Below are 22,072 nucleotides of genomic sequence, written 5' to 3'. Positions count from 1 at the left end.
AGCTTGCATCGCCTTGCTTCTCAGTCTTCTTTATTTTAAAATAATGTACTCTTGCGATTAAATGGTAACATGCTAAAGGCGGAACAATCAGATTCTAGAGATAAGAATAAAGAGGTTAAACATCAAGTCTTACCTCTATTATCTCTAAACTCAACTCTAGTCCCTGTAAAAATTCTGCCAGTGCTGTTCTGTAAACACTAGAGCTCAAAGTGGGGTCTGTGTGTATGTTTATTCTTGATATGGATTATCATTTTTATGTTAGTGAATAACTGTTACATACTCAACTGGATTCTAAGTCCTCTTTATGATTTCCTTGAATTATCTAAAGTGTTAGAATCTTGAAGGAGGCTGTATCATCCTTTTTTGTATATTTTTCTCTTTGTATGTAAGTAAGCTAAAAAGAGGAACTGATGATTTTTGGTATCGTGTCACAAGCATAGTTTGGCATGTATATTGTTAAGTCCTGGAATCGTCCACCCCTCAGACAGACAGAGGACACACAAGATAATGCAAGTCACACAGCGAGGTTTATTTCCAGCTAGCTGGGGTCCCCACCCCCCCTCTGCCCGACGCAGCGGGTTTTAACAAGGACCCCTAGCCCTTCAAGCTAAGGGTTTTGATAGCGTTTCTAAGGCACTCAGTAATTTTAGGGAGTACAAGGTAAACTATAATTCCCACATAGCTAAGGCATTTAGTAATTTTTCATAGTCTTAGGGAGTGCACGTTGAGCTATGCTTCAAAGAGTTTACAGATAAGCTACAAAAGCCTCCATTGCTTCAGAGAGCAGGAGATAAGCTATTAGGCACCTGGTCTCACATAACAATTAGGCCATTAGGTTATTTTAAGCTCAGGGCTGTTAACCCTATCTTAACCTTAAAGTAGCAGTTCTTATGCTAAAGTAGCAGTTCTCATGCTAACAGTCCCTTACAATATGTTTGTGAAGTGATATTATTTCAAAGATGAAAAGCAGGAAATGTTTTCTATTTCCTCCAAAGTCGTGTCTCAGAATGCCACAGAAATCGTGGAGGAAGCTTTGAGAGAGTCGAGAATGGTGGATGGAGGCAGGCTCTCAAGTGACTACATCTAATATCTGGTCAGTGTGTCGTATGACTACAACACGGCACTTCAGTTTGCCACGTTTTAATGCAGTGCTTTTCATAGTAAGGTTTTATCTTCTCAGAGTATCATTATTTCATGCACTTCAGAGTAACAAAAATTCTGACTTATGAACAAAAACAAATTAAACAACACTTCCAAAAATAAAATTGAGAACTGTGATTATAATAAAAAATCCTAAAAGAGTGTGCATATTATAATTTCGTGACTTCCTTCTATCTCTGTCTTCTCACACAACTGGGATACTCCACTTTCCCTTCCTGATAGATTGCTCAAAATGCAGAATGTGGTGACTGTATACGATACCTAGTTTTACACACAAATTCAATGATATCATCTGTTCTAGAATAAAGTTTTTTCTCATAAGTCTATTTAAAATGTATATTATGTTTTTCCATAATTTCTTCTGATATTACACATGCATCTGAAGGTAAAAAAAAAAATGAACATAGAACATTAAGTAGAATACAAACATTTTCTACAGATATTCAGATTTTCAGATAGAATCCTCTATATTTGGCAAGGAATTTCTTCTCAAAACCTTTTTCCAAACAAACTTATTGAAAATCCATCATTTACATATGAATCATTTCACACAAGTAATGATGTAAAAATTAGGAACTATGTTTAATGTGTGATAATTAACAGTCAGAATCAAACATTCATAATGTCAATTATCATAGAAAGAGCTGTTATTAAAGAATATCTTATTGCTGTTGTTGCTTGATTAAGAATTTTTAAACTTTATTTCTTCCTATTTGCATATTTGGTAGACAAGCAATCGGTAGAATTATTGTATATTAATTCATCAAAATTTGATTATAAACAGGAAAACATCACGCTCATTACACTGATTTTCTCAGAACCCACGAGAACATCAAAGTACTCACCTAAGCATTTTGGTGGTTCTGACCACTTTCCATTTCTACTGACGTTCATACAAGAACTGGCATTGGTATCTAACTGATGACCCTGGAGCATATTTTGCCAATGGGAATGTGGTGATGTCTCCATTTTTCATAGGTGGAGGGGGCCCACATTTTCCTTTACACTCTAAAATATGATATTATTTGATTTATTGAGAGACCAAAGAAAAACACAGGTTAACATAAGCAAATGAAAACATAGCAAAACATGTAATATGAAGACTTGTGATTTCTGATATCAGAAAAGACTCATTGAAGCAATTTTAATCACTTACACTGAGAATCTGATATCAGAAAAGACTCATTGAAGCAATTTTAATCACTTACACTGAGCTGTCTTGTGGTTTTGATTTGCGTTTCCTTAATAGCTAATGAAGTTGACCATTATTTTCATATATCTTTCGGTTGTTTGTATTCTTCTTAGGAGAAGTTTCTATTCATGTCCTCTGTTTTTTTTTTTTTTTTTTTTAATTAACAAGACCCTACTATATGCTGTCTGTAGAAAACTCACTTCATACTTGAAAACATAGGTAGGCTCAAAGTAAAACACTGGGAAAAATATGCACCAGGCCAAAGTTTAAGTGGATAATACCATATTTCCTTTGTTGGTGCCCCGTGTTTTCTGAACCCTAAACCTTGGAATGACCCATGACCAGGTTCTCAGAATTTTTTTCCATATACACTAATTCCCTGGGTGAGATCAGCTAGCATCCCATCTTTAAATATAATCTATATGCTGAAGAACCCGAAATTTATATCCCGTTCTCTGATCCGTCCCAGCTAGTCCAGGTCTCAAAGTGGAATTCCATAGGTCTGCCAAACGGACTTAAGGTGTCTTTACTATATTTATTCCTCGGGAAAAACTAAGTGTCCTGATGCATAAGATGGGGAATGTTCCATGATTCTAACTACTCTACTCTGGTTGAAGCTTTCATAATGTCAATAGACTATATTTTTTAATCAGTCCATAAAAAGAATTGGGTTTTAAGCACCATCATTTTATGTGTATTAAAATTCTTTACTGCACAGAAACTATTTCACTATGCATTTATATCAACATATTTTGTCCCTAATATATTCTCTAAAACTAGGGAAGAGAAATAAGATGCTCTGCTTTGCATTGAGGTGTGAATATTTTCCAAATATTTTCCTAATGGCTGCGTATTATTTTATACACTTCAAGATTGAATGTAGAATGAGTTTTACATTTGTAATTAATACGAGAAAGTAAAATGCTAAAAAATAGTATCTAACTCTATACTACAGTGATGTTCATAAAAGTTTAAATAATTTACCTCATTTTATAATGTGTTATGTAGGCAGCTTGCTCAAAGCTTTTAAAGAAGCAGAACTATGCAGGTAAAAATGATAATGCATTTTCTCTTCCTTAATAAGAGTGTATAATGGGTAATCGATCACAATTTACTATAAAATGAGTTTAATATAGAGACATTTTTTATCGTTTTTAAGTTATTCTATTTATCACAATGTGGAACTGTCATAAAGATCTGCATATTTTCCGTGCAAATCAGTGACACCAGACAAACACACCCACACACATCATTCAGTGGGGAGTGTTTTCTCCAGTAAATGCTGAGGTAACAGTTGGATTCGGGAAAAGTAAAATGAAACCTTGGCCTGTGTCAAGTCTTCAGTTTGGGCGAAGGCCCAGTAAAGGCCAAAGCTCCAAAATCCTTACAGCCCACAGGTCAGCTAGCATAAATCTTTAAAAAAATTAAGCTAAAATATAGTAGAAAAAATTATAATAGATATTTTATCTTCCCTAATAAGAGTTTATACTGGATAACTGAACACAATTTAGTATAAAATGAGTTTGACATGGAGACATTTTTTATCCTTTTTAACTTGGCTAACACCCATTGGTACGTAAAAAAACATTAAAAGGAAGAAACAAAATACAAAACGTTAAAATGGATAATTTAAATATCCAACAAAAGTGAGTCAAAAATCTCACTGCACAGCTTTGGGTTCAATAAGGTGACCTGAGCAAACAGCTCTTAGAAAATCTCCATGAACTTCAGGGCCGTGGGACGGGGACCCCGCTCAGCAAAGGGCGATCTGTTCTGTCTGGAAGCGCTTCTCTGTCCCCCTAACGAGGAATCTGTGTAGGTTTTCTAAGGAAAGGACTTTTCAGAAGAGCCCCAGGCTTCAATATCTGACATATGAATTCCACAGGTGACATATTCCAGCATATAAATTACACAGGGATTATATTCCAACATGATGCTTTGTGAACCCGTACCTTCCCTGAAAAACATAACTTTTATGTGTAGGAACAAACACTAGGACATAAAAGTCTGATCACCTAAAAACAGGTACAACAGGCAACACGTCTCAGCTAAAAACAAATGAGTTTACACCCGCAGCCACAAAAGGCTCCTTACTAGTTACTAAGTCACTGGATGCTGCACTGTGGCAAGAACTTAAACTGAAAGATGGACTGACTTTCCCCCCCACTAGCAATTAATCTTAACAGACAAAAAATTATCTATATTTTCTCAACATTCTGTATCTCTTCAAATGAAACCACCTCAGCCTACCCCGCCCCCAAACACACCCAAAAATAATTCAGATAAAGGAAATTTTTGTTCACTGGTCACCAGGACAACGAACACTAACATCGTGAATGACTTACTAATGCATGTGGGCTGAGCCAACCATCCATTTTGCTGACATGTAATCGACCCAGTGGTGTGACCATCTGGTGTCACATATCCTTGTTTGCACTTATATTGTACTCGTTTATGTACAGGATATGTAGGATCAAATTTAGAAATAAATCCATTTGGAATTTCCAGGTCCGATTTTGAACATGTTCCTAAAAGGTAGGGAGCATAAGGAAAAGATAAGCATGTATTCAACCAACATTTTCATAAGAACTCAAACAACATAACCATATAGAAAATAGGGAATCATTTGTAAATGAAAACCTGGAAAAACCGAATCATCCAAGGTCTTGGGTCAGAGAAGATAAGCTCTGAGTTTCCAAACGTATTAAATCAAGTGCTTTATTAAACTTTTTAAAAGAGCAAAGCAAGATTTAAAATACTCAGAATCCCTGGTTAGAAATTGCTAGAAACCTGTGTATCTGATGGACCTGGAATCCTCCAGCTACCCAAAACTCTCCTAGTAATGGATTCCTTCCTGTGTTTTGCTTTAAATATCCTCAAGCTAGATCTTATGTGTTCTCATCATAAGGAAAAAAGTTAACTATGTGAGCTGACGGATATGGTAATTCGCGTGATCACAACATATACACATAACAAAATAGCAAGCTGTACACCTTAAACGTACGTAATTCCTATCGGTCAGTTATACCCCATTACAGCTGGAAAAAAAATCAAATTTCGAAAAATAAAAATATGAGTAGAACTGAATTAGAAACAAACACTAGAGAGAATGTACATAGTTAAGGTGGTTCACTGAAGAAATTTACCAAACTGATAAATACCAGGCAAGAAGAGTTGAGAAACAGTAAGTTCCCTCCATAAACAATGAGGAAACCGAATTCAATGCATGAAAATAACCTTGTGAGGCTTGGGGAAACACCAAGGGCCTAATGAAAATTCTGGAGGGATAGAGGCAAATGATGTGAGCTCTACCCTCAAAGTGCCTTTATTTGGGTTTTTTTTCGAGACTACAACAGCGGAGGAGAAAACCCTTGGCATACCAGAGTATGCTGAATAAAGTACACAAAAGTCAGTGATCTCACAGAAGTGGACAGCACTAGAAATTGAACTTAGAAAACCAGAGGAAGAAACTGGAATGAAACATAAGCTTAACAGATCTGCACAGAAATCACTAGAGTCTTTGGCTGAATATATCACACTACGGTGCAGGACACAACCCCATGAGAACGGGTAACTGCCAGAGGAAGCACCCCACAAATTCAAAGATTTCCAGAGCACACACAACCCTGGAAAACATCCCGATTTGATCAGGTGGAATGACCTCTTTAAACACCAGTCCTTAGTACAGAGACCAGAAGAGGCCTCACTCATCCGGATTCTGAATAAACTAGTCTTAGAGTAAAGGCTCCTAGACCAGCCATAGTAAAGTTTAGTTAAGAGCCTTGAAGGGGTCAAGAAGACCCATAACCCACTAAGCCTTCCAAAACGAAATGAAGGCCAGCAACCCCCAACCCCAAGATGTGCGCCTAGGGGAGGTAACTCAGGTAGCGGCCCTGTCCCTCTTGCTGCTTCATGGCCTCCAATCTTGGTCGCTTTTCCTGTGATGCTGTGCTGAAACTTCTCTGCTAGATCCACGGGCTCCCACAGGGATGCTCTATCCATGGTGACTGTCAACTTCGGTGCTCTTTGTGCCAGGACAATAGAAACCGTGACTGAGCCCCAGGCTGATGTCACGTTATTCCTACATGGATCCACTTTATCATCATGTGCTGGGTTTTTTTTTCCTTTCTTTTTTTTTTTTATTAAGGTCCATCAGTAGGCTCATTTATTTTTCAACATTCGCATCTGGAGTTCAGTGTATCCACTCACACACTTGGAAGAATAAAAGCAAACAGGTGCACTGGCAGAAGAAGCTGCCACGAACATTTTGCCACAGTTATTGCAGGTGAGTCTTAGAAAATCATAGACATCCTGGGATCTCAGACAAGTTTACTTACTGACACGGATGCATGTCGGAGGAGGGGACCAGCCATTCTCTGTACATGTCATTGAGGTCTGCTCATTGGGAAGGCTGTAGCTGGGATGGCAGTCAACTCTTACAGATTCACCTTGGAAATATTCTTCAGAATTTGGGGTACATCCATGTACCATATAACTGAAGATGCATTTTCCTAAGAATTACAAAATGTAAATGAAAAACTCATAAATTTGTTCAAGATAGTAAATTAAAAGTTATCTTTACAATATTTAAATTACAATGCAAAAGCATCAAAATATAACATATAGCATAAGAAAAATTAAGTTACCGCCAAATGTTTTTTAAATAGAAAAATCAATACTCAATATCACTTATTTGTAGTTTGTATAATTAAAATATGTGTAAATGAAATAGATATTCTCATCAAGTCTCTATTTTTATCTTGTATGTTATATTAATGAAGACTCCTCATAAAAGGAGAACCAATATTGGTCACTTGCTCATAGAACTCAGCCCTTGACCTTGTTTTCATCACACAAGGCTTCCTTGTGTTCTCCTGTGTGTTTTCCACTCTCCTCTCTTAGAAATATTTACACACGCACTATTATAAAGAGGTGTACATACTGCTGCAGGGCACTGCTGGCGACCATCCTTTTCCTGTGCAAGTAATGTAATCCCAGGTTGATCGTGAGTAAGTCACAAAGTTGTCATTATAGGAATGATCATACCACTTTCCTACAGCTGCTGGGAAGTATGGTTTATGTCTATTTTCATGGCTGATATAGGCCTCCATGTTTTATTTCAGGAAAAGGACAGGGTTGAACTGGCAATAAAACCAAACAAAAAAAACAGTATGAATAATATTTTGCCTTAATAACAATCCAATGAGAGACAAACTATTTCATTTATGAGTTATATTTTCTTAGTAACATAATTATACTGAAAAGATATAATCAAAAGTTATAAAATTCAGATGCCGTAAATGAGATTTCTTTTGTGATCAATTCACAATACATACAAATATTGAACCATTATGTTTTGCACCTGAAACTAATACAATGTTACATGTCAATATTATCTAAATAAATAACCCTTCCCTCATATTGTTCTGCATGTGGAGGTTTGTCTCATGGTGATAAACCTCTTCAAGGGTATCATACTTTCAAACTTCATTTGGACTTGGGCCCTGATATAACACTAAGGCCACTGACCTATAACTTGTGTCATTACATTTCTGATTCATGGAATATCCACTGTGTGGGCCACCTTTGCAATGAACTGTGATGGATAAAGAAAAGGAATATGATTGTCGGGACAGAAAACACTTGAAAGGGGCTAAAGAAACATCCCTGGAAATAAAATATCCCATTGAATTGAGTGTCATTTTGTGACAGGTGATGGTTTTAGAAAGTTCCAGCATCTTCAACATCCTCCCTCCTAAAAGGGAGCCTAACTTCCCTCCACCTGCCTGTACTGGACTCAGTGACTCTCTTCTAGACCACGTGTGGCTGAGGTGACAGTGTGACCAGGTCACGAGAGGTGTGGAGGCTTCCTCGTCTCTCTCAGATCACTGGCCCTTGGGAATCGAGACGCCAGTCAAGCATCCTATGGAGACCTGTGGGGTTAGGCCCTGAGGCTGCTGCCAAAAGCCCAGGAAGGAGCCGTCCTGGCAGCCGCCCTCCATGATGGCCACCGAGGCCACGTCCTGACTCAAGAGCCTGCCTCTGACCTTGGCAGCTAAGCCACTCCCAAACTCCAGACCCAGGGGAATCTGAGGTGATGGATGCACAAGTCGTTCTTATGGGGGAGCTGGGGTGTGGGGAGCTTTCAATGGGGATCTCTGAAATCTTTCTTGAGGTGTTACTGTTAGCGAAGGAAATGACCCCAATTACATAATGTACAAAACCGCACATGCAACATTTTATGAAATGAAAAACGTACAATGATGCATATTATACTCATATCTGGTATTTAATGGGATGCCATAAAACTCATTAGAGTGTCCAGTTAAGATAACTGGAAAATGAGAGGACTGGATTATAAACTAAAATGACAGACAGAAACTCATAATGAAGAATTCGTTTATTTAATTACAGAAGTGATTTTTAAAAAACTTTCACATTTTTCAACATTTGTCCATGGTCTCAGATTACAAATTAAAATATAGTGAGATTACACTGGAAATTAAGAATATATAACATTTTTATTAACAGCAATATGTCTGTTGCATATTACTAATTTTGTTAAATATTAATAATTTAGTGATATTAATGACCTTTAAGAGCTTTATAAACGTAAAATTAAAACACAGTAAACTGAATATATTTAAAATGTAGGATTTGATAAGTTTTGACATAAGAACCTGTAAAATCATCGCCATATGTAAGATTATGAAGAATTCCATCGCTCTCCAAAGTTTTCTGTGCTACAAATAAGACTCCCCCAAATACTCAAGCTTTTCTGCGACACATTTTCATGTCAAGTGTTCATGAGCCTATTCACGTCTCCCTAAGCAATAGGACTGGCTGTTCACGCTGTGGAACTCAGAAGACAGGAAACAATTGCTTTTGTTTTCCCCTAGGTGAATAGGTGATAGTTATCCCACATCTGATAATACAGATTATTTGTACCAGTTGATTCATTCAAAAAATAAAGACAAATGGAAGAGGTAAGTTACACTTAAGAAGGAACTTGAATATTGAGTAGTTTCCACTCACCTTGTGCGTGAGCCCAGGACACCCCCAGGGTGAGGATGACACTGATCAGCAGCAGCATGTCCGCTCTTCCCAATGGTCCCAGGACAAGTTCCAGTCGTGCTGAGTGGGGCTTAAGTCCGCTGCACAGCAGGTATCAAGCGTGATTCTGGATTTAAGGGCTCTGTCAGGAAGCTACTTTATTGAGGTCACTTTGTAAATTTCAAAGTTCGATGAGTTTTACTAAAGCCCTCAGTCCCCATTAATGATCAACTACTAATGTGATGGCCAAGATGTCTACTGTAAGTGCTCATCCAACTACTAAAAAACTGAAAACTAGTAAACAATGAATGTATAAAATAAATGCAAAACACTTGATATTAATGTAAATGAATGGAAGTAAGGACCCTGAAGAATAGATGGGACGAATAAAACCAATCGGCAAATGGTGTAAATTAATCCGTCAGTACTAAATATTGATATAAGTTTAATAGGCCAATGATAAATAAGATAAAGTAGAATTGGATTAAGGAAAACCCAATTATATGCTATTTCCAAAGAGAGCCATTTAAATGTAAAAACATGACAGGTTGAAAGCAAAAAGGAGAAAAATGTAAACTTTGTATGAACTCAGCAAACACAAGGTGGAGTGGTTATGGTAACATCAGATAAAACAAAATTCAAAAGAGACTTACCACAGAATATGAAAACCATTTGATAATGACCATGATAATAATAATAATGATAATAATAAGAAATGAATCCAGGTGATACCAAATTCACAAAGGTAAGGGTAAAAGAAGGCATGAAAATGGTAAGAAAAGATTTACTATGAATTTGTCATTTAGAAACACTTTAAGGCTTCCACAGAAAAGATGAACTAGAGCTAATACACAAAGGGATTTTCTTTATATTGGGAACAAACTGTGGAAAATGAAATGTTAAAACACAACATTATTCTTTATAAATATGAAAAAAACTTAAAATATCAAGGAATAAACTTGACAAAATATTTGAACATATGTACTCTGAAAATTGCAAAATATTGCTGAGAAAAAATTTAAAAGGCAAGTGAAAGAAGAAGTCATTGATGCTTATGGATTAGAAACTCACCATCATTAAGATGCCAATTCTCCCCAATCAATTTATGCTTTGAATATGACCCAAGAAAAATTCTCTTATTTACCTAAAAAATAACTGACATCATTCAAACATTCATGTGGAATGCAATCCTGAAAAAGAACAAAATGGATTACTTATAATTCAGGATATCTAAATTTATAATAAAGTTATTCTATTTATCACAATGTGGAACTGTTATAAAGATAAGCATGTTTTCCGTGGAAATCAGTGACACCAGACATACCCACCACCACACATCATTCAGTGGGGGAAGTTTCCTCCAGGAAATGGTGAGGTAACAGCTGGATTTGGGTAAAGTAAACAAAATGAAACCTTGGGCTGTGTCAAGTCTTCAGTCTGGGCGAAGGCCCAGTAGAGGCCAAAGCTCCCAAATCCATAAGGCCCACAGGTCTGTGACTCACCCACAGGGGTCTGGGGAAGGCTCCAAACACCCTTCATTTCCATCACTGACTCTGCAGCACCGTGGGATCTGCTGGGTCATATGGCCCAAGTGGCAGAGCCTCTTGCATGGCGGCCTGGACCTGTGACAAAGTCTCCTCTTGTTTTGTGCCTCACTTACACCAGTAGCTTCTGGGGACCATTAATACATGGGCTAGAGGAGCGTCCTCAAATGAGGGCTATGTTGCCTCCCAAATCTAAGGAGACCCACTAGGGGTTGTACTTTGGATCTTTAGGTTGTGGGGAAGTGTGTATGCGTGTGTGTGCGTGTGTGTGTGTGTGTGTGTGTGTGTGTTTCAGCTAAAAGGGCTATCCCAACCTACCCCACATCCCCAATCCCTAGAAATCTCCCTGAGGTACAAGGACCCTGAATAGTTGCTGAATTTATTATATTTCTATCACCAGACCTGCGAACATCTTACCAGTGAGACTAGAGCGGCTGCCATTCTTATTCCGTGGGTCCAATGAGCATAATATCACCAGTGGAATGGACCAGAGTGTTTCCTCGTAACGGGAAAGGTGAGTCAAGTCGCTGCAAACTAGTGATGACCTAGGGCTGCATTGTTGATAGACTCCGGAGGTAGGGTGGTGAAGGTGTCCCAATGACCTTCCAACCAGAAGAAAACTGCTTTGGCTGCTCTTCACTGACAAGTATAGAGAAAGCAGCATTCACCAGACGAAGAGCTGCACCCCAGCGTGTCCTAAGATATTACAAGGGCTGGTTCAACTTGCTGATCAATGACACAACATCAGGTAAACAGGTGCACTTGGAGCATCTGGTTACTGTTACAGGCATCCACTGTCAGCTCCAATGTGTATCTGTTTGCTGTACAAGCCACACAGGCAAGTTGATGGGGAGTTAGTGGGAACCATCCCTCCTCCCGGAATCTTTCCAGTCTTGAAATCCATCAGCAGTCAAAGTATTGATTTTACTTTACTATTTATTTGTTGGAGGCAGTTCTGTTGGCTTCGCTTGGACTTTTCCATCATAATTCCCCTCATTCCACAAAAAGGGGAACCAATGCATTGACGCTTCCTGTTGCTCAGAAATGTACAAAGAACGTCTGAGGAAAACAGTGCATTATTCTTTCTGAAGAATGCAAATGTACACTGGTCCAAAAAGAAAAGCAGCGGAAGTCTCAGCAGCATTGTCAATAATTCTTAAGTTCATAAACACATTTGTGTATACTACAAATTTACTGAGAAAGTTTTCACAAATCCCCTTCTTCTTTATTTCAAAGGAAAAGAACCCAGAATCGAACTTCTTATAATACTATCTCTTTAGAAAACTGGTAAGTACAAAATGTCATGTGTGCTTGAAGAAACACAGGCTCACATTGATAACCCTTGGGGGACAGCGATAGCTTTTGGGTTTTGAGTATCATGATTTCTATATCATTGTTATCCTTTCCAGATCCTTGAAGTTCTGCTCTAGTTTTTTATTAGTTTGTTGTTTTTGAGAGATACAGACCCTTATGGGACTTGACGTGTCCAACTCGAGATGACTCCCTCAGTGACACAGGGTTTCATTTCCTTGTTACTCAGGTATCATATGGGGACATGAAGTATAGAGCTAGATGGCTGCCAGGTCTCCTGATCCTATCCGACAGGACAAGCTGTATTTTACACCCTTAAGCTTTCAGCAAGTCTGAGATAACTTTTGCCAGAAACATCGATTAGTTTCCTGTTAAGATGAATTTCTGAATTAAAGACCACAAGTGGTCTTCAACCAAGCAGAGCACACAATGCACAGACCCATAGCTTTTATTTTGATTTCGACAAGTTCTTTCTAAAGTTCCTAGAGACAGAGGACAACAGCCAAAAAGCTCTAAAAACAAGGAGACACTTAGGCGACAGCTAGCCCCACCGCGTATTATATTCAAGAGGCCTTTACAATGGTATAGTTGGTGCTGCCCCAGAGTGGACGGATAGAAAGTGGATTATAGTAGAAAGTATAGAAAGGGAAACACACACAAAGAAACTGTTATATGATAAAGATGGATTTTAAACGACTCTAGCAAAAGACAGTGTTTTTAATATGCTTAGATACTGGAGAGTCATTCTGAAAAATAAAATTCATACTCCCACACTCTTTAGTTGTAGAGATCTCCACATAAGAAAAGAAACCCCACACATTCAGCACAAAAACTGTGGGAGCATTTGTTAAGAACAGAACGTTTAAAACTATGACTCAGAACTGGAGTAAATAAAATAAGTAGTAATTATAAGAGCACATCATTCAAAATGTCTGCTTAGATAAATTAACATGAACTCAAAAGCCAAATAACAACTTGGACAATATATGGAATTCCTATCACAGAAATGTGGAAAGTGATAATCTTATGAATTCTAACTAAGGAACAATAATAGGAAAAGGGGACCAGTATCTTAAATAGAAAATTAAGAGAAAAAATTCCAAGCAAATGGTCATTAGATATCTTAAATGCAAACAACCACATTTATAATAAGAAAATACACATTAAAACGATATAGCAATACCATTTATTATCTAGAAACAGAAAAAAATCTGAAAGGTTGACAACTTCCTCAGTTGGCAAACCAAAAAAGGGAGGCCCATTAGGATAGCACAGAATAAGATACAGAATTCTTTGGAAAAGAAGTAGACATAGCTATGAAATTGCCTGGTGATCCATTCATTTTACGTCTGGCAGTTCATCTTGACAGTATGCCCACCTAAGTATATTCATCATAGCACTCATTATCCTGATAGGAAAACAGCAGAAGGCTCAGTGAGATACATTCTCAATGGAAACAGCAAGGGATAGATAAATCAGAAACTGATAAAATTATACCTTTATTAAATGAGGGACCAAGTATGATGGCAGTAAGTCCATCCTGCATAGAACCTTCTCGCATCACTTCAACTTTTAAAACATGTTGGTGTTCTTCATAAACAAACAAACAAAAGCAAAGGTCAAACTAAAAGAGGAAGATGCAGCCAAATCAACAATTGAAAAATATACTAATACAACCATATGTAAAACTCCATTAATTTGGTGAGCGAGCCAACCAGAGATAAGAATTAGTTCAAGTCACTTTTGAGGAGAGTACTGACACTCAGTGTCAAACATCCTGGGGCAAAATGAATGCAAGGCTGTTTTAACCTTCACTCAGTAGTTTAGCTGCTAACAGTAAAGTTTGCATTAATTTTGATGTTATCTTCATGAAAATTGAAATGTAAGCATAGAGAAGAGGAAGAGAAAATGTATTTCAGAGTTGTTTTTTAATGCTGCATTATGAAGCTTGAAGTTTAATATCCAATAAGCACTAATGAATTTTAAATTTCATTTCTACTTCAAAGATCTGACAACCGGAAGACCCTAGAAGTAAAGACATTTCAACACTATTGAACACCCCCATCCAGCACCACTAGCACACAATTCTTGGGTTCTAAACACTATTCTTCAAAAAAAAAAAAAAAAAAAAACACCAAAAAACGAAAAGCTCCAAAACCCCCCATAACCAGAAATTGTTGAAAAGGTATATGATTATGGGTGTTGGCCAGGATAAGTGTACAATGAGCCTGGAATATGGCGTTGTGCTACAAAGAAGAGGAATGCTGAAAGACTAAAGGGGATATATTCAAAGCAATGAGAATCCAGTTCAGGTAGCACCCATTAGCTAAATGTGGGATAAGCCGAGCTTCCAACATCGCGATGAATGTAACTGATTGTGACAAATGGAATAAATGAAACTTTATGAATCCCTGCTGACACACATAAAATTTAGAAATAGAAACTCTTTAAGATTATTATGGAAGGTCCTTCCTGTAAGTCCTTACTCCAAATAAATAAATAAATAAATAAATAAATAAATAAATAAATAACAATAAAACAGAAATGAAAGGGCAAAAATAAAGATTTACCATAGCTTTTTAGGTGAAACTTTAAACAGAGCCTGTAAATTCACATTCATCTTTATACAAGAGTGACATTTTATAAACACAGAAAAAAATGATAGAATTGATCTTAAAAATGAATATTTTGTACCCAACAGTGTAATAATTGATTATAGGCAAGTGTCATAGATGCCACAACTATTAAGTGAAAGGTTTTGCAGACATAGTGTATGTTCAAATGTTAACGTCAGTACCAAAGAACTTACCAATTGTAGCAATGTTCCTTTACACGTGAGAATCCTGGCTGTCACCTCTGATCCAGATTTGCATAAAATGGCTCCTTGGTCACAGCCAGTTTTCTCATTTTAGGAATGCCACTTGATTTGCTGCCACAGGAAATAACAAGGTACCACTGTAAATTACTTTTAGGTTATTTATGTATTAATTTTCAACTTAAAGTTTACATCTTTTCGTAGAAATTAAAAATGTTTAGTAAACTGATTTTAATTATGTGTTCGAAATGTATGAGCATAGAAATCATATTTTGGACACTTGTGTTTGAATCTTTCCAAAACCGTTTAAACCAGCAAAATTATGAAAGTGTTATTAGGTTCTTTGTAGTTCTTGACAGATATTACCTTACTTTCTGTATATATTTATTTTAAATTAACAGAGTCCTGTGCTTCAAAAGTGATATCCGTTAAGGACAGGAAAAGGTGAAAAAACAGGTAAACATATAGGAATTGAACACCAATTCTTACCACGATTTTCTTTAAGTTCAGCTACAGTTATAATGTTTTATTGTACTTCCTGCCAATCTTTGTTCTATGCACAGTTATTCATTGTTCAAAGCATATTGTGTGGATGTGGGTGTATGTTCACACTTGATACTGTATTCTGATCACTTTTCACATCAGTGTTATAATAGGTATGCACCAATGAGATTCTAATTCTTTTTTATGATTTATGTGAATTATGATGTTGGTGAATGGACATCTTGTACGTCATGTATTTCATCATTTTGGGGTATATTTAGCTATTGAGAGATAAGCAAAACTAAGTAATAAGCTTTTACATCTTGTGGCTAACAGGGATGACGTAGTTTGAGTTTTATGTGTTTGTGCAGTGATACTATTTGGAAGATGGAGACAAGCCTTTATTTCCATTTCCTCTGGTGTAAGAGCCTCAGAACACCTCCGAAGTTATGGAGGAAGCTCTGAGAGAGTTTGGAGAATGGTGGTTGGTGGCAGGCTCTCAAGTGACGGCATCTAATTTCTGCCCGTAGATGTTTTATGAATAACACACAGATTTTTGGTTTGTCACAATTTAATGAGATGCTTTTTAGAAGTGATAGATTGCTCTCCCAGATTATATCACATCCTCCATATAATATTTACACAAATTCTGATTTATGAATAAAAGATTTCTGATTTTTCAATGCTTGAAAGAAATTGAGAAGAATTGGAATAACAAAAATTCTAAATAAGTGTGCATAGTATAATTTCATGACTTCGTTCTAGCGCCGTCTTCTCACACAAGTGGGATACTCCAGTTTCCCTTCCCGACAGCGTGCTCGAAATGCAGACTTTGGTGAGTGTTCACGATACCCCCTTTTACACGCAAATTCAACAGTATCATCTGTTCTAGAATAAAGCTTTTTCTCATAACTCCATTTAAACTGTATATTATGTTTTTCCATAATTTCTTCTGATATTGCACATGCATCTGAAGGTAAAAAAATGAACAGAGAACATTAAGTAGAATACAAACATTTTCCGCAGATTTTCAGACTTTCAGACAGAATCCTCTATATTTGGCAAGGAATTCCTTCTCAAACCTTTTCAAGAAAACCTTATTGAGAATCCATCATTTACATATGAATCATTACACACAAGTAATTATGTAAAACTGAGGAACCATGTTTAATGTGTGAGAATGAATTGTCATAATCAAACATTTGTAATGTCAATTATCATAGAAAGAGCTGTTATTAAAGAATCCCTTTTGCTGTTGTTGCTTAATTAAGAATTTTTAAATTATTTCTTCACATATGCATATTTGGTAGACAAGCCATCGGTAGAACTGTTGTATATTAATTCATCAAAACTTGATTATAAACAGGAAAACATCACACTCATTACACTGATTATCTCAGAACCCACGAGAACATCGAAGTACTCACCTAAGCATCTTGGTGGTTCTGACCACTTTCCATCTCTACATGTTATCTGCTTGTTTCCCTGAAGTTCATACAAGTACTGGCATTGGTATTCAACTGATGACCCTGGAGCATATTCTGCTGCTGGGAATGTGGTGATGTCTCCATTTTGAATAGATGGAGGGACCCCACATTTTCGTTTAGAGTCTAAGAAAAGATATTATTTGATTTATTGAGAGACCAAAGAGGAACACAGGTTAACATAAGCAAATGAAAACATAGCAAAACATGTAATATGAAGACTTGTGATTTCTGATGACAGAAAAGACTCATTGAAGCAATTTTAATCACACTGAGAATCACCCCACATGAAAGCGCATGTGAAACATTAACAAATATGTTCATTGTTTTCATATATCTCTTGGCCGTTTGTATTCTTCTTAGGAGAAGTTTCTGCTCATGTCCTCTGCCCAGTTTTTAATTGAACAAGACCCTGGTATTTGTGGTCTGCAGAAAACTCACTTCATACTTGAAAACATAGGAAGGCTCAAAGTAAAACACTGGGAAAAATATACACCATGCCGAAGTTTAAATGGATAATACCATATATCCTTTGTTGGTACCCCGTGTTTCCTGAACCCTAAACCCTGGAGTGCCCCATGCCAGGTTCTCAGAATTTTTTTCTATATATACCAATTGCCTGGGTGAGATCAGCCAGCATCCCACCTTTAAGTATAATCCATATGCTGAAGAACCCCAAATTTATATCCCATTCTATTGTCCGCCCCAGCTAGTCCAGGTCTCAAAGTGGAATTCCATAGGTCTGCCAAACGGACTTAAGGTGCCTTTAATATAGTTTTTCCTCGGGAAAAACTGAGTGTCTTAATGCTTAAGATGGGGAACGTTCCATGATTCCAATATTCTACTCTGGTTGATGCTTTCGTAATATCAATAGACCATATTTTTCTTTTTTTTTTTTTTGTTAATTTTATTAAATTTATTGGGCTGACAATTGTTACTAAAATTACATAGATTTCAGGTGTACAATTCTGTATTACATCATCTATAAATCCCATTGTGTGTTCATCACCCAGAGTCAGTTCTTCTTCCATCACCATATATTCGATCCCCCTTACCCTCATCTCCCACCCCCCACCCCCCACCCCCCTTACCCTCTGGTAACCACTAAACTATTGTCTGTGTCTATGAGTTTCTGTTTCTCATTTGTTTGTCTTGTTCTTTTGTTGTTTTTGGTTCATATACCACATATCAGTGAAATCACATGGTTCTCTGCTTTTTCTGTCTGACTTATTTCGCTCAGCATTACTCTCTCAAGGTCCATCCATGTTGTCACAAATGTTCCTATATCATCTTTTCTTACTGCCGAATAGTATTCCATTGTGTATATATACCACAACTTCTTTATCCATTCATCTATCGAAGGACATTTTGGTTGTTTCCATGTCTTGGCCAATAGACCATATTTTTCAATCAGCCCATAAAAAGAATTGGACTTTAAGCACCATCATTTTATTGCACTAAAATTTTTTACTGCATAGAAAGTACTTCACTATGTATTTATATCAACATACTTTGTCCCTAATGAATTCTCCAAAATTAGGGAAGAGAAGTAAGATGCTTCACCTTTGCACTGAGGTGGTTCCGTCCAGGTTCCATTTAAACACATCACTTCTCCGTTCCCAAATAGGGTCAGAGGCCCGATGCACTCATAATGTACGGTGTCGCCCGGTAGATACTTAGGCATCTCATCTACTAGTCGAGCATTTTCCACTGCGGGAGGATTCGCACAGGAAACATCTGAATAGGAAGAAAGAACATTTGTCTAATGTAACGACCATTTTGAATGCAAATGAACAAAAGGAATTCCGATATATGCATTATTTCAAGGGAGCTTTAAAATCAATGGGTAATCTGTCATGAAAAAATAACAATTTTCTAAATTTACATGGAAAATTGAGAAAAGGAGATAAACAATACATTTTTTTTTAAAGATTTAAGCTTCTGTACATTAAATTACTCTTCCATCCCCTCTAGAGTTTAAAAAACATCTTTGAGGACTACAAAAATGACATTCTTCCTGGACATTTTTCTTTGAGTTTAATAAAATAAATATTATACATTACATAAATTCAAAATGAATGTACAACCACAAGAAACTCATAATAAAGAGATTATTTGACAAGAAAATTTAGTTTTCAATTGTCATGTACAATTGAATTGTAATTTTATGCTCTTACAAAAATAAACCCAATTACACACTTCCTTAGAGAAAAGTCAAGAAGTAACACATTTTGATGAGCACCGTTGTTGAAGGAAGATGATGTATGGTCAATGGACCCAAAAAATATGAGTTGTGAAAACATAAGAAAAAAATAAATGTGTAATTGATAAAAACACTGCAGTGATTCTGCGGAGGGGGCAATGTTTAAGGCACCACCGTGAGGCAAGTGTAATTCCTCAGAGAGGTTCAGGGAGATATGAAGTCATAATCGGCTATGGTGAGGGTTCCCAAACTGAGGTGCGGGTGGACTCTTTTTGGAATTGTTACAAGTCTCGGGCACATACGTCGAGTCTTTGACTCTGAGTCTGAATGTACCTGTGAACTTGCATTTGCATTTCTATCAACATCCCAGAAGATGTAGTGCCAGCTGTCCCTGGACCGCACTCTGAGAACGAAGGGGCGAGGAGACTAACGATAGTGTACACGTGCCATCCCTTTCCTGGAGGCATAAACGTTCTTTGACTTGGCCTAAAACATAACTATGTCTGCTTTTCAATAGTGCTAGAAGCAATTTAACAAATAAATTTTAAAATGTCATCACCTTACCTCTGCATGTTGGTTCCCCTATCCATTTGCCCTTAATACACTGCACAATATTGGATCCCTCCATTTGGTAATATTTGTCACATTCATAAGTCAGTTCTTCTCCTGAACTATATGATTTCTTCTGGTTACTCACGAGTCTGGCATTACCAACCGTGGGTGTGTCAGTACATTCAACTTCTGAAAGGAAAACAGTATACATTTGTTCAGAAAACCATTAAAAATACCCAATGGCCAATGATTATAGTAGGAATAATAGTTAGGCACATATTAAACCACTGAATGCTGTACAATGGTTTTCCTTTAACGTGAAAATGTTAGCAGTGTTGACTTAATGACATGGACTGATTCTGCATTTATCAGAAGTGTAACAAGGGAGCAGTGATATCAAAGCCTGGAGAGATATGGATGCAGGTAGCGCTTGAGACCAAACTTCTTCCACTCCCATTCTTACTTGCCCATACAGCCCTCCTGCGTTATGACACATTGTTACCATTTGCTTCTGTCAAAATCTGTTTCCACAATCATGTCAAATATGTTAGAAATGATTTGTTTATAAGGCTACATCTGAGAAACCAACAGTAAATTGATAACAATGAGATTGGTGATACAGGATGAGAGATGAGAAACCTGAGAATGTTCCTCAGAGCACGTCGAAAGTGCACAAAAGGAGATGTCACAATGAGATATTCTGGTTCATGTCATTGAACTTTTCTGACTACTAGGACTAATTAATTCTCTTCCAGAACCCAGAGCTCCGCAGAATTCCCGTGTTAAACTCTGGACTCATATTGGTGTCATTAATATTCTGAATTAAAGATATTTGTCAGCCTCAGAATAAATGAAATACACTATACTTATGCATTCTGGTGGACGGGACCATCTTTCTCCGATACATTTTACAGATGGAGGTCCATCAATCTCAAATCCTTTGGAACACCTGTACGTCACTTCTGCTCCATACCGGTAACTGTTCAACTTATTAGTTATAGCACCATTCCCAATCAAAGGCGGTGGTCCACAAGGAAGTCCTAAAAAAAGAAGAAAGAGTGACTGCATATTGTACTAACTCTGAAATCAATCTTATATACTGGTTGTCAGACATAGTACTTGTTTTGAAATGAAATGACCACACAGGAGCTAATATATTACAGAGAAGGTGCACAAATGTTTCCTGAGACCACCACTGTGGTGTGCGACCAACTAACTTGACTAAGAACTCGAGAATAAATGTATCAACATATTTATGAGTGGAACTATCAATGCTGCTATAGCCAATGATCAGTAATGAAGGGAAACACACTGAGAGGTAATCATCTTAAGGAAAAGTGCCATATATTGCAAGAAATCAGAAGGAACATTGTAAGAAGAAGATAAATGTTTTTTAAATACCTAGTGGTGAACCATTTACTACCATTATGAATAGGTAGGAATTGAATAAATATACCTACATGAATACGTAGGTTTAATTTCACTACACAGCCTTTAGTATAAAAAATACTAGAACTACAAGTGATTTCATAATGAGCCAACTACTAAAAATAGGATTGATACAGTCATGCAAATAGTTTGGTAATTTATGTAAAAATATATAAATGGTTTTATATATTCAGAATGCTAAAGAATTATGTCTCATGACTTTGAAGACAATGGTTATTTTAATGACTTGCACCAAAAATGGAATTTTAGTTTGCACGCTGTCCTTACCTATACACCGAGGTGGAGAAGTCCATGTTCCCATGTGGCATGTTATCCCATCTTCAGCAGATATCCTGAAACCATCTTCACAAATGTAATTTAATTTGGTGCCATGTGTGTAAGTGTGGGGTTCATCTTTTTCTTCTCCTTCTGAAGAGATAGATGATTTCACGGTTCCATGTTCGATGTGAGGTGGCTGAGAACATGGAAGTTTGTCTATATGAAGAACAGAGATCAAAGAATCAAGCACAGAGATAAATGTTTCAATTGCGAAATAAAATCAAATGCTACTTGGGATTTTGAACTCTACATTCGGCTCCTTTACTCAAAGCACAGGGAGTTTTACCCTCCTTAGGAAGAAGATGATAGCAGGTGAGGACCACTGACCAACACAGCGTGGAATCGACTGCCATATTCCATCCTTGCACTCAATTTCTTCTGGTCCCTGAATGAGAGAGTTTTCTTGACACAGAATAGATACTTTTTCACCATCCTGATAATTCACTGTAGTTGTCATGTTTTCAGTTTTGGGAATCTGTGGTGGAGGTGGACATCTTCGTACTTCTA

General features: G+C 37.0%; 2 protein-coding genes across 10 annotated transcripts in view; both read right to left on the bottom strand.

The window, feature by feature from the left end:
* Positions 1–1,453: 1,453 nt before the first annotated feature.
* The window catches only part of LOC141567937 (complement factor H-like), a 46,037-nt gene continuing 25,418 nt past the window's right edge, over positions 1,454–22,072 (bottom strand). For 7 of the 9 annotated variants that reach the window (XM_088799163.1, XM_088799169.1, XM_088799168.1 and 4 more), the window contains 7 exons: positions 21,893–22,069; positions 21,515–21,721; positions 20,665–20,838; positions 19,811–19,987; positions 18,607–18,780; positions 16,987–17,169; positions 16,113–16,529 (listed from right to left, as the gene is read on the bottom strand). In XM_088799163.1, the coding sequence (XP_088655289.1) occupies positions 16,321–16,529; positions 16,987–17,169; positions 18,607–18,780; positions 19,811–19,987; positions 20,665–20,838; positions 21,515–21,721; positions 21,893–22,069 (1,301 nt within the window). In that variant the 3' untranslated portion in view covers positions 16,113–16,320. Of the gene's footprint in view, positions 1,541–16,112; positions 16,530–16,986; positions 17,170–18,606; positions 18,781–19,810; positions 19,988–20,664; positions 20,839–21,514; positions 21,722–21,892; positions 22,070–22,072 lie in introns of those variants that run through there. The other 2 variants (XM_088799165.1, XM_088799164.1) reach the window with 2 other exon arrangements.
* On the bottom strand, positions 1,517–14,399 carry LOC148758190 (complement factor H-related protein 3-like). The gene is given in 6 exon segments (XM_088799175.1): positions 1,517–2,169; positions 4,699–4,881; positions 6,691–6,864; positions 7,296–7,449; positions 7,451–7,494; positions 9,389–14,399. Coding segments are annotated over 6 exon segments (741 nt in total). The 5' UTR covers positions 9,447–14,399; the 3' UTR covers positions 1,517–2,041.

The sequence above is a fragment of the Rhinolophus sinicus genome, chromosome 6 (genome assembly GCF_057876585.1).
Source record: "Rhinolophus sinicus isolate RSI-liver-muscle chromosome 6, RSI-T2T, whole genome shotgun sequence".
Taxonomy (NCBI): domain Eukaryota; kingdom Metazoa; phylum Chordata; class Mammalia; order Chiroptera; family Rhinolophidae; genus Rhinolophus; species Rhinolophus sinicus.
The sequence above is the reverse complement of the archived record's forward strand: the minus strand, read 5'-3'. Positions and strand labels throughout refer to the sequence as shown.